Raw genomic sequence first — 16,526 nt, forward strand, 5'->3', positions numbered from 1 at the left:
GAATGAGTAGAAACGCTATTGACGAATAGTAGACGAAACAGAACATACTTCCGGTTCAAGGCACGAAACAGGAAGTACATTGTCAAACCGCGGCACCTGTAGTGAGCGAACTCGTCCAAAAGATGGCGCTATAAAGACATGCACCTGGGGATAGGTTGATTGGCAATACTAAATTGGCCCTACTGTGTGAATTTGAGTGTGAATGTTGTCGGTCTATCTGTGTTGGCCCTGTGATGAGGTGGCGACTTGTCCAGGGTGTACCCTGCCTTCTGCCCGAATGCAACTGAGATAGGCTCCAGCACCCCCGCGACCCGGAACAGGACAAGCGGTAGAAAATGGATGGATGGATAGTGTGTCTGTGCTTTATAAAAACTATTTGTTGAATACAAACATTTTGGCCGTTAGCGAAGAAAAATCCATATATTCGCTGCACTGTTTTATAAGTCTCAGGGTTCAAAGCATTGGAAAAAAGTAGCGGCTTCTAGTTCAGAAAATACGATAAGTACCAAAAACTTAGCAGGCATGCGTGGAAAGGAGGAGGGAATCGTTGCGGAGTTAAAAAAAAAAAAAAAAAAAGACTATCTGCGATGAGTACATTAATGGCACTCATAATTATGGAATAATTGAGGAAGCGGGCTTCATGCTGCAGCAAGTTTTAATTGTAATGAGACCAAACTTTTCTGGAGAAAGATGCCAAAGCAGACTTATTTCAAAGTTGAAGAAAAGACACTACCTCTCGTTCAGCAGCACAAGAACACACACACACACCCCGCCCCTTCCATCTCTCTCCCTGTCCACTGCTTTCTCCTCAACTCCTTGCCATTGTTAATGTGGGTGGATTTTACTTTTTTGAAATGTTATTATTGTCGGATTATGATTCTTAAAGTAAAGGATTTTTGTGATTTCGGACCGTTTGTGTGGGCACCAAAGTGACTTCTGTGTGTGTGCGCGTGTGTGGTCAGAGCAGCGAATACAGCACAGTTCAGCTAGATAATAAAGAGAAAGCTTCTCCATCATCTCTTTGTATTGTTTGTGTGGATATACAGTACTGTATTGCACTTTATATTGTGTTCAAAGTCTACAAACCTTCACTAAAATATGGACTTTTGTCGAGGCTGTAAAACATTATTCATATTTACATTGTATCTTATGGAGAAATTAGCTTCACTGTATGAACTCTTCGATTTTACGAACCCTGTTCAAGAACCAATTAAGTTTGTAAAACAAGGTTCCACTGTGTATGTGAAAATTATGAATACATATGTAGAAATAAAATAATAATGCTATTGGAATAATATATATTAATATTAGTGTGGGTAGAATAAATATATAGGTATGAATACACACACATATATATATATATATACATATATATATATATATATACACATATATATATATATATATATATACTGTGTACACACATATATCATTATTTATATATATATACATACAGGTAAAAGCCAGTAAATTAGAATATTTTGAAAAACTTGATTTATTTCAGTAATTGCATTCAAAAGGTGTAACTTGTACATTATATTTATTCATTGAACACAGACTGATGCATTCAAATGTTTATTTCATTTAATTTTGATGATTTGAAGTGGCAACAAATGAAAATCCAAAATTCCGTGTGTCACAAAATTAGAATATTACTTAAGGCTAATACAAAAAAGGGATTTTTAGAAATGTTGGCCAACTGAAAAGTATGAAAATGAAAAATATGAGCATGTACAATACTCAATACTTGGTTGGAGCTCCTTTTGCCTCAATTACTGCGTTAATGCGGCGTGGCATGGAGTCGATGAGTTTCTGGCACTGCTCAGGTGTTATGAGAGCCCAGGTTGCTCTGATAGTGGCCTTCAACTCTTCTGCGTTTTTGGGTCTGGCATTCTGCATCTTCCTTTTCACAATACCCCACAGATTTTCTATGGGGCTAAGGTCAGGGGAGTTGGCGGGCCAATTTAGAACAGAAATACCATGGTCCGTAAACCAGGCACGGGTAGATTTTGCGCTGTGTGCAGGCGCCAAGTCCTGTTGGAACTTGAAATCTCCATCTCCATAGAGCAGGTCAGCAGCAGGAAGCATGAAGTGCTCTAAAACTTGCTGGTAGACGGCTGCGTTGACCCTGGATCTCAGGAAACAGAGTGGACCGACACCAGCAGATGACATGGCACCCCAAACCATCACCCAACCATGCAAATTTTGCATTTCCTTTGGAAATCGAGGTCCCAGAGTCTGGAGGAAGACAGGAGAGGCACAGGATCCACGTTGCCTGAAGTCTAGTGTAAAGTTTCCACCATCAGTGATGGTTTGGGGTGCCATGTCATCTGCTGGTGTCGGTCCACTCTGTTTCCTGAGATCCAGGGTCAACGCAGCCGTCTACCAGCAAGTTTTAGAGCACTTCATGCTTCCTGCTGTTGACCTGCTCTATGGAGATGGAGATTTCAAGTTCCAACAGGACTTGGCGCCTGCACACAGCGCAAAATCTACCCGTGCCTGGTTTACGGACCATGGTATTTCTGTTCTAAATTGGCCCGCCAACTCCCCTGACCTTAGCCCCATAGAAAATCTGTGGGGTATTGTGAAAAGGAAGATGCAGAATGCCAGACCCAAAAACGCAGAAGAGTTGAAGGCCACTATCAGAGCAACCTGGGCTCTCATAACACCTGAGCAGTGCCAGAAACTCATCGACTCCATGCCACGCCGCATTAACGCAGTAATTGAGGCAAAAGGAGCTCCAACCAAGTATTGAGTATTGTACATGCTCATATTTTTCATTTTCATACTTTTCAGTTGGCCAACATTTCTAAAAATCCCTTTTTTGTATTAGCCTTAAGTAATATTCTAATTTTGTGACACACGGAATTTTGGATTTTCATTTGTTGCCACTTCAAATCATCAAAATTAAATGAAATAAACATTTGAATGCATCAGTCTGTGTGCAATGAATAAATATAATGTACAAGTTACACCTTTTGAATGCAATTACTGAAATAAATCAAGTTTTTCAAAATATTCTAATTTACTGGCTTTTACCTGTATATATATATATATATATATATGTATATACACACATATATATATATATATATATATATATACTGTGTACACACATATATCATTATTTTTATATATATACACCGGTATATATATATATATACATATATATATATATATACATATATATATATATATACATATATATATATATATATATACATATATATATATATATATATATATATATATATATATATATATATATATATATATATATATATATATACATATTTATATATGTATATACGTACACATACATAAAAATCCGGCGTGGCTCGGATGGTAGAGTGGACCACAATGGAAACAAGCCTTTTGGCTTTTTGTGCCATCCATTTGTCTTTTTAAAGCATTACATGGATTCAATTCTTCAAGATGTCAATAAACTTCTCAATCAATCAATCAAAAAGAGTGGCATGGCCAGCAACTTAAGAGTTGCAGGTGTGATTTCAGCATCCGCCATTTTAGTCAAGGCCGTTGTGTTTAGGGCAAGACACTACACCCACTTTGCTCCCAGTGACCTCTACAATGGGGTGTGTGAATGTGCAGGACTCCCTTGATCTTGAATAAATGTTAAAAAAAAAAAAAAACGGTCCCCAGAATCTATAGCGATTGACATGTAACTTACAGAATGTTTGCATGAAGTGACTGAAACGACATCTCCTGAAAGTCAGACTCGATGACAAAAGCGAAGAGGCGTTTCCTGACATTATGCTGCATATATTACCATGCAGCACATACATTATTCACTTATTTCACTATAATTATTGTCAAGTCTTGTCACCCACTTTCCTTACCTTTTGTAGGAGATTTTCTGTTTCCTTTTATGGCAGTCCATCACCCACTCCTTACGCACGATTATGCCCCCTGCCGACTGCACCTGGCTGTACTTTGGCGTGTTTGCAAAGGCACAGCTGGACAAAAATGAGAGCACAAAGAACACACACGCAAATCGATGAAATTTCTAAAGGAAAGAGCAAGTGAGGACAAAAAGTCTGCCACAGTGATCAAAGTCAACGTTAGCTAGAGCTTCAACTAACGAGGCCCTGACACCTTCTTCAAAGCTGGAGCCATGTTATTTTTTGAAAGTGATAAAAGTAATAAAAACATTGGTTTTTTTAAATGCGTGTACTGTAAAAAATCTCTGTTATATTGCTGTCTTACTCTGATCCTTGTTTTGATGGATGGATTTAACATGTTTATGATCAGTGGTGCACAACTGCACCGCAACATTCTGTGTTTCCGATATTTTCCTCTGAATAAAAAACAGGATAATAAACGATCAATGAATATACAAACAAAAACCCTGTAATTTGTTATTCATATATTTTGTATAAATAAATGAATACATCTATTTAAAAACAAATATCAATGATTAACTAAAAACATAGGTAAGTACTTAAATAACTATTATTGTATGTGCAAGGTAATAAGCAACGTTCGTGTTTCATTTTTGTTTTGGGTTAAAACAAATAAATGCGTCCCCACAGTGTCCTACCAATAGTAAGTGAGTGCTTATAGTAAAAACGACTGTACATCACAACCACAGCTTTGTTGTTGACAACTGTTGAGCGGAACCTTCTCCCTGTTGGGGCGGCGACGTCATCATTTTCGGGTACTCTGGCGCCTTCCTCCACCCCATGGAAAGGACAATGCCGTAGTTTTCTGACCTTCCCACTCTGGAGGCTATTGTCAAAAACCTTCTTTTCAGACCACTAGCAATGCCGTTTGCGTGGGGATAAAAGGCTGAAACGGTACTTATTTTCACCGTTTCCACCTCAAAACAATTCTGTGTGACAGGCCCTCAGTGTAGCTCCTCTTAGGTACCCTGATCGTCTTCAAGAGTTTGTTCCTGGCCTGCTTGCTTGAACAGGACCCAGTCCCCAATCCTGTAGGACTCCTCCTTGGCCTGACGCGGCTTCCCAAGCTGAGGTGTAAACCAGGGCTTGTTGTTGTTGTACGTGCAGAAGCTCCTAGTCCGCACACAAATATCCTCACAGAAGCTGATGTATGATGTGACCCTTTGTGAGGATTGCGATTGAATCTTCACTTAAACGGAATTATGTGAGGGTCCCGTCAGTCGGCATCATAGCGACAGTAAAAATATTACACTAAGTGTTTGTTTTATTATGGTTTGCTATGGTTCGTTTGTATGTTTAGCACCTAGCAATGCAGCGGATACTGTAGTGTCACAATCCATCACTCGGCTTCTAAAACTTATTGCTCGTCCTCTTTGTGTTCGGGCTCAAATACATAAGATTCTGTATCATAATTTTCCCAAAGTAATTGTTGTTGGCTTTCACAAAGTCTGCTTGATTAGCATTGTTGTTGATGGAGAAGAGATCTGTGGTTCCCCCTCTATGTCACAGATCACGTAACTGACTTGCTCATTATCTCTCAAAATAGCTAGGGAATCTCTGTGAGATTGATACTATTTTGATTATATCTATTTATCCGCAAACTTGGGAAGTCTTTTGGTGTCATAAATCAGATATATATGATAATAGCTTCAGAGGCAACTTGTTTTTCCACTCTACTGGTACTTTAATCAATATCATCTAAAGGTTTAGTGGTATTTCTTGCCACCTTTTTGCTGATGATATCTAGCTTTACTGCTTCTTTAAGCTGTCTGAGATCCAATTGTTTAGTGGACACAAAACAATGGCCATGCGATATCTCTCTGCAGCTTAATGCAGACAAAACAAAAACACTGGTTATTGCACCTGATGACTCATTTCCAGGGATAAAAAAAAAACTTACTTGGCGGACTTAGGCCAGTCTAGTAAGCAGAGACCCAGAAACTTGGGAGTTATCTTTGACAAAGAAGACAAGTCATTAGTGCAGCATTGTAAGCAGCTGACAAAGAAGTGCTTCTTTCATCCAAGGAACATCGCTCCAAACTCAGGAAAATGGTGTCAGAGAATGATTTGGAGCATTCATGCTTTGGTGTCCTCGCGTTCAGACTATTATATTAGTCTGTCTTCATGTCTGAACAAGAAGGAGCTCTCTCGACTGCAATCAGTGCAAACCCCTGCATTGAGAATTCTGATGTGTGCAAATAGGGGGAGACACATATCTCTTGGCTGCAAGTGTCCTATAAGATCAAGTTCAAAATTCCAGTTCGAGCCTTCAGAGCTTCGCATGTTCAGGCTCCTTCCTATATCAGTGATCTGATCCAGCCTTACACCCCAACTGGGTCTCTGAATCTACTGTAGGTTCCACCCACTCGTTCACGGACTGGAGATGAGCGATCCTTCCAGACTATGGCTTCCATGCTTTGGAATGATCTTCCGCCCTCATTGCGCTCAATCAACTCTGTTGATACCTTTAAAAGCAATTTAAGTTGTTTATTTAAACTGAGTTTTTATATTGTATATTTATATTGGCCTTTTGTATTACGGTGTCATTTCTGAGATTTTAACGGTGTTAAGAAGCACTTTGTGGGTTTTTGTCTGTGAAAAGTGCCATACAAATAAATGTTACTTACTTACTATTATTAAGAAATTCTACAATTTTTTTGTGATAATAATTAACATTGTTTTGTTGAAAGCAGTTGTTACTGCAAACAAAGATAGATTGAAAAAAAAGACAAAAAGAGGGAAGAAATACATCTGCTTTTCATTTAACCTTCATAATTTTTCATTAAAGGGGAACTGCACATTTTTTGTATATTTGCCTATCGTACACAATCTTTATGAGAGACAAGAAAAGGGCATTACAATAATAACAACTCTAAAAAACTCAAAAGCAAGAGACATTTGGTCTGACAAATCACTTTGTGAAGCTTCACAAAGAGGCAATTGCAAAACCAATTACACATATGATAAATCAATCTATTAAGACAAGGAATAGTGCCATCTTCATGGAAGATTGCCAGAGTCACCCCAATATACAAGAGTGGTGACAAAACAAAAACAGAGAACTACCGACCAATTAGTATTTTACCCATTATTTAAAAAATTGCAGCGAAATGGGTTGCTGTGCAACTAACTGAAAATCTAAATAATAGTCAGACCTCACTCTATCCAATGCAGTTTGGGTTTAGGAAGCATCACTCCACAGAGACAACCACTTGTTATTTTCTGGAAAATTTAAAACATCTACTAGACCAGGGTGGTTTTGTGGGTGCTGTGTTCCTTGACCTGAAGCGAGCATTTGACACAATCAATCATAAGGTTCTAATCGCTAAACTAACCCATTTTAATTTCTCTAACAGAGTCCTCTGCTGGATAAAATCGTATATGTCGGGCAGAAAACAAGCAGTGCAAATTGATAACTCACAATCTACCTTTCTTGCATGCACAGCTGGTGTGCCACAAGGCTCAGTACTGGGACCAATTTTATTCAGTCTATATGTCAATAATCTACCTGATGTGGGTAGAGCTGTAAAGGTACAGTTATATGCTGATGACACCGTTTTGTATGTTATTAATATTTAAAGCAAACATGCTCACATGAGGTGCGTTGAGTCGGGCGTCCAGTCAGGTCTGTACTTTGCGCCCATTTCCAGCGCCTTTTCCCTCAGCTCCCCTCTGAAAGGATTCTGGAAGCCGCTGAGGACGAACACCACCCCCTCCATGATGCGCTTGAAGGGGACTTGCTCCACACTCGGTTTGGGTTTGGCCTCGGCTTTGGGCAAACTGGCCCGCTTTTTTTCAGTGGAGACGGCCGCCTTCGCTGGTGAGGCTGCGGTGCAGAGACAATGAATAATTTAAAGCGAAACTTTTTTCACCAAGTACCACCTCAGAAAACACTTGGCTCTCCAAGTACCACCATAGTGACCAAAATAAATTACAGTCGCTTAGTAGACCTAAGAATTCATTAAAAACATGGCAGAGGTTTTATCTAACAAATATATTTAAAATTGTTGGTCACTGTAACATTACACACAGTTTGAACAATAACAATGTGTTTGGATATCGGAAAATAAAACACTGTACTTGAATCAAGGGATTCTTTGGCGTACCACTAGATGGAGCCCACATAATACTCCAACTAGTGGTACGCCACCACAGCATGTGAATCACTGATTTTAAAGTTCCGGTGCAATTTTGACAAGAGGCAAACCTTTGGGGGGGCAGGGGCTCGGCGTGCTGCTCTTGAGTTTTGGGGTCACCGGTTTGAACTCTGGAGAGCTGCCAGGGCTGGTTTTCTTGGAGGGAGGGGGACCGGAGGCAGACTGCCGTTCTTTGCTGAACTCAAACTTTCTCTTTGCAGGAAGCTGTGGTGGAAGAGAAGTGAAAAGAAACGATTAACTCCACAAAGAACATTATGTTTTCATCGCTTTTAGGTAAAAAAAACTAAACAAAAACAGTTAAAAATAAAAAACGATGCAAAATAAATAAGAATTTCATATTATTTATTCATGTGAATTTTAACTTAATTTTGATTTGAAATATTTCTGTATATTCTGGACGTCGCTTACATCGCTAAAAGAAAAATCTAAGGAAGAGAATCCGTCTGCCATTTTTCACTAGTTTTTTTTTTTTTATATAAATCGCCCGCTTGAACATTCCCTCTTCTCTTCTCCGACTCCCTCGTCGTAATTTTGGATGTGTGTGTCTGTTGTGATTTTCCTTCCTGGTTCGATGACCCGCCCTATCTTGCCTCTGATTGGCATGTCTGTAATGTTTCGCCCTAATCTTAACCAATCGTGACTCATCATAGTAGATTTTCTTATACGTAAACCAACCAATCATCATTGATGTTTCCCGTATATTCTGCCTCCTGCCCGTGGAGTTGCTTCGCTATGTAGCTTCGATTTTTAAGTTAATCATTTTTAATGGAAAACCGTAGTTTTTACCACTGCAGCCGTAAACCAGAATTGATTATCAAAAACCGTACTACAATACGGTAAACCGTAGTTGTTGGCAGGTATGGCAAAGAGACGGATCAAGATTTTAACACACATTGTATGTCGGAAAAAACGAAGAAAAACTGAAAATATTTTTTCATAACAAAAAAAATCACATCCCTGATATCCATCCATCCATTTTCTACCGCTTGTCCCTTTTGGAGTCGAGGGGGGTGCTGGAGCCTATGTCAGCTGCATTCGGACAGTAGGCGGGGTACACCCTGGACAAGTCGCCACCTCATCGCAGGGCCAACACAGATAGACAGACAACATTCACACTCACATTCACACACTAGGGCCAATTTTAGTGTTACCAATCAACCGATCCCCAGGTGCATGTCTTTGGAGGTGGGAGGAAGTCGGAGTACCCAGAGGGAACCCACGCAGTAACGGGGAGAACATGCAAACTCCACACAGAAAGATCCCGAGCGCAGGATCGAAACCAGGAACTTCGTATTGTGAGGCAGATGCACTAACCCCTGTTCCACCGTGCTGCCCCATGCCTGATATATACATACATATACATATATATAAACATAGAGACAGACATACATACAAGCACACACACACACACACACACACACACACACACTTTGCATGCAGTAGGCTTTCGGCCCCCGGCGAAAACCTTAGCCCAATGCGGTTCCCCAGTCAAAAGGTTTGGACACCCTTGCCTCAAATTTTCTGAGATTTTCAATTAAAAGTTTTCATAAACTGTTAGCCATCCATCCATCCATCGATTTTTATCGTCACCCTGGACAAGTCGCTACCTTATCGCAGACTGTCATCCATAATCATCAAAACTATAACCAGGCTTGACATATCTCACTTTGCATGTCAGGAGTCAATATCACATGTTAATAAACGTTATATTCTTGTGTAATTTGCACATGATTAAATTCTACAGAAGAATATTATTTTTATATTTATTTACTAAATTGTTATTTGTTTTCTTCTATGCTACGTATGTGCCTCTTGAGACCTTACCTCAAAACTAAACATAATTCAGTGTTGGCGTTAACGCACTTTTTGTGTCTTTTTACGCCTTGAAATCAGAAAGGATGTGCAATTCCAGAAGCCCCCGGATCCCCCAGACGCAGATTTATTTATTTTTTACACCGCCCGGTTTGCTTGTTTTTATTTTGTTATTTTAATCGATTATCGCTTTCAGCCAGTGTTTTGTTTTGTTTATATTTGCCGGGTCAAATTTCCATCCCCGTTTATTGCGTTTTTATTGGTCGTAAACTGTGATTCGCCAAAAGTTTTATCAATGACAAATACTGCCTCAGTTTGCACTGGGACAACTTTACCACGAGGGGCTGTCAAAAGAAAGACTTCATGGTAAACACTAAGGTGAGTGTAAAGTCAAACTTTATAACTTCATCCTGAGCCATGTCTCCAGTAAATTAGTTGTTTTAGTCTTTGTGAGTCCATGGAAACTTCACTTTTATCTCCCGCATGGATGGATGGATCGACATCATTCAAGGATGCAGACAGGCAAGCTGTCAGCTTCAAGCTAACCAGCACCCGACCACACTCCTCCACCCCAAAAACATACTTAGCAGGTCAACAAATGGGGCAAATATGTGCCCTTTCAAGTGTTTATGTGCGAGGAGCGTTCAAAAGGAGTCTCTTGGAGAAGTGGCTGAAAAATTAGCAATCATCGCTGACAGTGACGTCAACACCGTCATTCTTTACTGAAGCAGAGATGCTGACCGTGCATTATGATAAACGCGCATGCGTCGCCAGGCTCTACTTTTTATCGATAGACTTATCAGAAGTAGTTTTTTTTATTATCTATAGCAGTGGTGTCAAAAGTGTGGCCTGGAGAGCATTTGCAGCCCGCACCTAATGTTTTAAAGGCCCACAGCACAAAATACTATTAAAATTAAAAAAACATAACAAAAATAGAATAAAAAAGCTTACAGGTGAAATATAATTTGGAAACATGTTGCAATGTTGACTAATAAAACAAAGCTGTCATTTCTCAAAACATAATATTGACTCAAAATCAATGTTTTTATGAATTATTGACCTATCCAAGGCTCCAATTACTTCACATCAAATATTCCACTTTGAAAAATATTTTTTGGGAAGATTTTGCATATTTTGTGTGTTTGCCATAAAAAGACAGAAAAGAAAAAAACAAAAACAAAAAACATAAAAAAAACATTTTAAAAATAAAAATTAGAATTGACTGATAAAATCTAAAGTTGATGTAGACTCTAGAGATTTAAGCATTAAATAAATAATGTATGTATGCCCTGGCACACCATTATCATAATTTCATGACCGAAGCAAAAAACTTTTTACACTTTTATACTGAAATAAATACACCTACAACTTATTAAATACAAATATAGAAAAAACTACCGGCAGCGGTAAAGTTTAGATCCATGAAGGAAAGAAGAAAATGAATGTTTATAATTTACATTTACAAATGCACAAAAATGTGTTGTTTTTTTAAATTATTTTTTAATGAATTACGTAACGTTTATGACAACCTTTTTCCAAAACAAAATATAGAATGTGAGATATAACAGGATAATGCATACATTTATCATTTGTTTTTAAAACACTTACAAAAAAGTGGGACCCCAAAAATTTACTGTGGGACCCCATTTTTATGACTTGATGGGGTGCCTGGGTCCCCATTTTGAAAATTCCTAGTGCCAACCCTGATAATTGATGCTAATCCACCCAGTTTTTCCCCAAATATTAATCGACAAGAGAACCGTTAACGAACCGAATAGTTAAGCAGAATCGGAATTTTTGTTTAAAAGACCAAACATTTTACACTGCAAAATGCCACACGACTTTAAGGTCAATTCAGTCTTGGAAACTAAAGCAAGTGGTTGCCTGGCAACTACAAATGGGAAGGATGTTGTGCCATTACTTTGCTACGCTTGAAGATTTTTAAGAAAAATGACAGCAGGTCGCTGTCAAGGACAGCCAAATGTCTTCCAAACATGTTTTTATTTATTAAGGAGGTCCTCTCCTGCTCATTTCACTGAGTTTTGCAATAATATCAGTTGGGCAGTATAATAAGTAACTTTGAATAAAATACACCCCACAACTTAAATGGGAACTGCTATTTTAGGGGAAATTTTGTCTTCCAGGGTGTACACCGCGTTCCGCCCGAATGCACCTGAGGTAAGCTCCAGCACCCCTCGCGACCCCGAAAGGGACAAGCAGTAGAAAATGGATGGATGGATTGATTCACTATCCTTATGTAAGACAAGAACACATATGTCTTTCTTTTTTATGCATTCTAAATCATAAAACATGGCAAGTACGAGGTGGCTAACAATGCAGCCAATGGGAGTACTCTATTACGCCCAAAAACATCTAAAAAGCGCAATAAATACTCCTTATACATCTTGTCAACCTGAATATTAACTTTTTAATTAAAATATTAGCGATATTATTATAAGCGCTAATGTCGAGGAACTACTTTTGACAGCGCAATTATCACAGAGAGCTAACTAGCTCATGCTGCTATATTGACGTAATGAGCTGCTGCATCGCCTCTGAGTGAGCAAAAGTTAATTCTAGATTATAAATCATGCCTCTCACCTTGATAGTAGAAGGTTGTAGACATAAACCCACAACTCTGACATCTGACTTAGACCCGGAGATGAGAAAGACACGAAAAGACGCTCGTTTGCGGCACTTTTTTTAAACCCTTTGTGATGATTATGATTAATTTTTCATCTAAACGGGAAGATATAAACATCCCATCAGTTTTTATCCCAGTGAGAGCATACATTGTACAGTAAGTGATTGTCTTATCATGTTTGTTGCCTCTCACGAAGTCTGCCATGATTAGTAGTGTTGTTATTGTCGAAGGGAAAAGCGAATGTTGTGATGCGTCTGAAATTAATGCAATGCTGTTTGCTTGAAAGTAGCAAAGTACGTAAATATTACCGTAAATTACGGGTTATAAGCCACAAATTTTTTACTGCACTTTGAAATTGGCGGTTTATAGGACGGAGCGGCTAATTTATGGATTTTTCTTGACTGGTGACAATAATAAAAATAGTTTTCAAAAGAAAAAAAACAAAAACACTGAGAATGTGTTTTATTGTTAGTGCTATTGCGCCATCGTTTGGACGAGTTAACTCACTGTGTTTACACCCGGAAATGCAGTACCGTTCAGTTTTCTGGCCGTCCATAGCGTTCCCACTCGTATGGATTCTTCAGTCTTAAAGCCCCACTTAAAATAACTTTCCGTTTTGGTTGATTTTGGCGGCGCCAGATGGCCAAAGCGATAGTGTTTTCCATGAGGACTCGCCCATATAGCGTCATACTGACATAATGTCTGCTGTAATATTGGCACAAATATTACGTCTCTAATGGCTATGCTAAAGTTAAATAACAGCAATGTACAGAGACACCCTGGATGAAAACCAAGGCTTCCCATCCAACCTGATGGAGCTAGAGGGGTGCTGCAAAGAGGAATGGGCCAAACTGCCTAAAGATAGGTGTTCAAAAAGACTTGAGGCTATAATTGCTGCCAAAGGTGCATCAACAAAGTATTGAGCAAAGGGTCTGAATACTTATGTACATTTCAGTTTTTAGTTTTAATACATTTGCAAAAAAAAACAACAAAAAAAAACTTTCATTATAGGGTATTATGTGTAGAATTTTGAGGACAAAAATTAATTAAATCCACTATGGAATGAGGCTGTAATATAACAAAATGTGGAAAAAGTGGAGCACTGTAAATACTGTACGGATGCACTGTAGGGGATTGTCTGGAACCGAGGTGTCCATACCCTCTTTATACACAGCTCTGTCACTAGTGGTACGCCAAAGAATCACTTAATTGAATATTCCAACACGGTGTTACTCTTCAAACTGTGTGTAATGTTACAGTGGCCAAAAAAATTAAATATACATGTTAAATAAAACCTCTGCTTTGTTTTATTGAATACTTAAGCCTACTACGCTACTGTATTTTAATGTTAATGGTGATACTTGGAGAGCTGAGTGTTTTCAGAGGCGGTAATTGGTGGAAAACGTTAGCGAACCATTGTGCTAGGTATTTGCAGCCTCCTCCCCGCCCCGACCATGCCTACTCTGTCGCGATTGGTCAGGGGTTGCTGACGTTGCTTACCTGTGGCAAGGCAGAGCTGGAGGACGAGGCGTGGCCTGACGACGAGGAGGCGGGCCCGGAGGCCTGCAGGGTGGCGGTGGCGTAGCTCAACTTGTTACTCTGAGGGGACGCTGTAGGGGAAGCGCACACAAAAGCGACGAGGAGAACGCACGATTACTTTCCAGAAAAATCACAATGAAGTCATATCCGCCTTCTCGTCTGCTTTGGAAGCGGATTTAATGAAAAGCTAATCAGCGTCCCAATGGTTTTGTTCATTTTCAAAATGGAGTCAGCAGCTAGTGAATGTGAATGTTTGCCTTTAGGGGACGCGCTGGACTTGGCCGCGTTGTCTCGGCTGAAAAACAAACTGCCGGGCTGAAGGTTGGAGCCGGATGGGGGAGCGTCTTCTTTTACCCGGAACTGACCCAGCTTGGTCAGTTTCTAGTCAGACACACAGAGAGACAAAAAACAAGTGTTTACTTTTGGTACTAATCATTTCCGTGTGATTGACTTTCTTACCGGGGACGTCACTGGAGGGTCGTTTTTGTCCGGAGGTGAATGGAACGTGACGAAGGCCAGTCCATACGCGATGTTCTAAGACACACACATCTTGTATTTCATTCCAAACACTAAACATGCCTTCTCTATAAGAACACATTGTTGCAGGAGAGAAATTAATACACTACACATGAATTAAGTCACAGAATTGACAACGGGGCTTATGTCAGGGGTGTCCAAACTTTTCCAGCAAGGGCCACATACCGAAAAGTTTAAAGGTGCAGCGGCCATTTTGATACATTTTGTACAGTAAAGAAATTACAATATAGGTCAATATATGGTGTACTATCAGAACAAAACATCTACAGCTTGGCTTTGTGTTATAGGTAACAAAGCAAATTACTGTATTGTTTTGCAAATATTTATAGAAACCAAATGCAAAAAAAAACAATGGTTAATAAAAGAAAACAGTAATACAATTATATTAATCAATGATTATTTTTATGATGATTGCATTTTTTATTTACATTTTAAATTGTCTTGCATAAGAATTGTGCTGGAAAATTAACTTGCCATGACTAATCAAACCCCCATGAGATATTACATTTCTTTTTATCAATATTCTTTACTAAGATTCTTACTATATATCCAACCAAAGTTTTAAAGAATTTACAAAACCCAAACATTTACCATATCATGCAAAATAATTTGTAGACATGATCGCACTAAAATCGTCAAGGACCAAAAAAAAACTGTGGCCCATTTTGATTTTCAGGTCCCATTTTTTTTAGGGGAAATTGTGCAACTTAAATTTTTTCTTAGTTTTTTTTGTGTGTAATGTTCTAATCCGGGACATGTTTATTTTGTCTTTAAAATCGTGGATCAATAAAAAAAACAAGCTTGGACACTAGTGCCTTATATATTGCCTAACAATGTTTACATTCCACTTCAAACAAACTCAATTAATGAAAATAAAGTTGTAATTTTACAAGATAATATAAAAAAAAAACGGTGATGATCAAGTAGGAATTTTACAAATATAAAGCAGTGATACGAGGAATAAAATAAATTCGGAGAAATGTATGGAGGTAAATTTGTGTCTTCATTACGAAAGCTTTTTTTTTTTACGGAATTCATGCAACTGAATTTTTGGCATTTGAATATTGTGAACTTAATTTTTTTTGTACATTAAATTATGCTGACAATTTCATTGAAAAATAAAATTTATTTTCATACACTGAATTTTTATACACAATTTAAATGTATTTTTTTTACTTGAGTTTTTTTACACTGAAATTTATTTTCAATGAAATTGTCAGCATCATTTGTCAAAAAAAAGCTTTTGTAAAAAAGAAAAATCGACCTCCGTAAAATAAATTAACAATTTACAAGGATAAACAAGAGTAATTTTACAGGGAAAAAAGTGAGAATTTTTTGCATCTTTCATCTTAAATACTACAACCGCCACCACATTCACCACTATTTTAAAATGCAGTGAGGGGAACTGGAAATGTGACCCTGCTGCCATCCCATGCTAGACTTGAACTCTCAACCAAGACCAGCAGACATTTTATAAGAATAAACTCTTAATTATACAAGAATTTAGTTTTTTCCCCATGGCTTATTGTCAGGGTACCAACCAAGGGCTACACGGTTTTGAAATAAAACCTAATTGAGATTTTTCTTTACAAAATTACAATTGCGATCCGATTTGCATTTTTATACTTTATACATGTAAATGCATAAAACTGCAAAAACGAGGAGTGAAGGAAGAGATGTCAATCAACATATTCTTGTATCAAGGTGCCACACATTAGAAGAATATGCAATAATTTACTTTCAATAATATTTGGGTTTATGCAGGCAGACTCAGAGCTTTTGTCGACACTGGAGAAACTCACAATCTCATCAAGGATATATTTCAAAATATCTAAACAAACTTAAAACAAGACACAATCCCCTGAATAATATTTTTTAAGTGAGACATAACTAAGGACGTATAATCGTAGCAAAATG

The 16,526-nt window shown here is 38.3% G+C and overlaps 1 protein-coding gene and 1 long non-coding RNA gene across 2 annotated transcripts in view; one reads left to right on the plus strand and one right to left on the minus strand.

Annotated features, from left to right (window-relative positions):
• LOC140679675 (uncharacterized) overlaps nt 1–16,526 on the plus strand; it is a 348,204-nt gene that overhangs the window by 200,640 nt on the left and 131,038 nt on the right. The window lies entirely within an intron of this gene.
• Nucleotides 1–16,526, minus strand: part of xrcc1 (X-ray repair complementing defective repair in Chinese hamster cells 1) — a 72,264-nt gene that overhangs the window by 40,255 nt on the left and 15,483 nt on the right. Inside the window, exons 5-10 of the mRNA XM_061983018.2 lie at nt 14,532–14,606; nt 14,330–14,453; nt 14,034–14,143; nt 8,128–8,281; nt 7,515–7,746; nt 3,858–3,974 (exon numbers count right to left, since the gene is read on the minus strand). Coding sequence (XP_061839002.1) covers nt 3,858–3,974; nt 7,515–7,746; nt 8,128–8,281; nt 14,034–14,143; nt 14,330–14,453; nt 14,532–14,606 — 812 coding nt within the window. The remainder of the gene's footprint in view (nt 1–3,857; nt 3,975–7,514; nt 7,747–8,127; nt 8,282–14,033; nt 14,144–14,329; nt 14,454–14,531; nt 14,607–16,526) is intronic.

The sequence above is a fragment of the Nerophis lumbriciformis genome, linkage group LG21 (genome assembly GCF_033978685.3).
Source record: "Nerophis lumbriciformis linkage group LG21, RoL_Nlum_v2.1, whole genome shotgun sequence".
Taxonomy (NCBI): Eukaryota; Metazoa; Chordata; class Actinopteri; order Syngnathiformes; family Syngnathidae; genus Nerophis; species Nerophis lumbriciformis.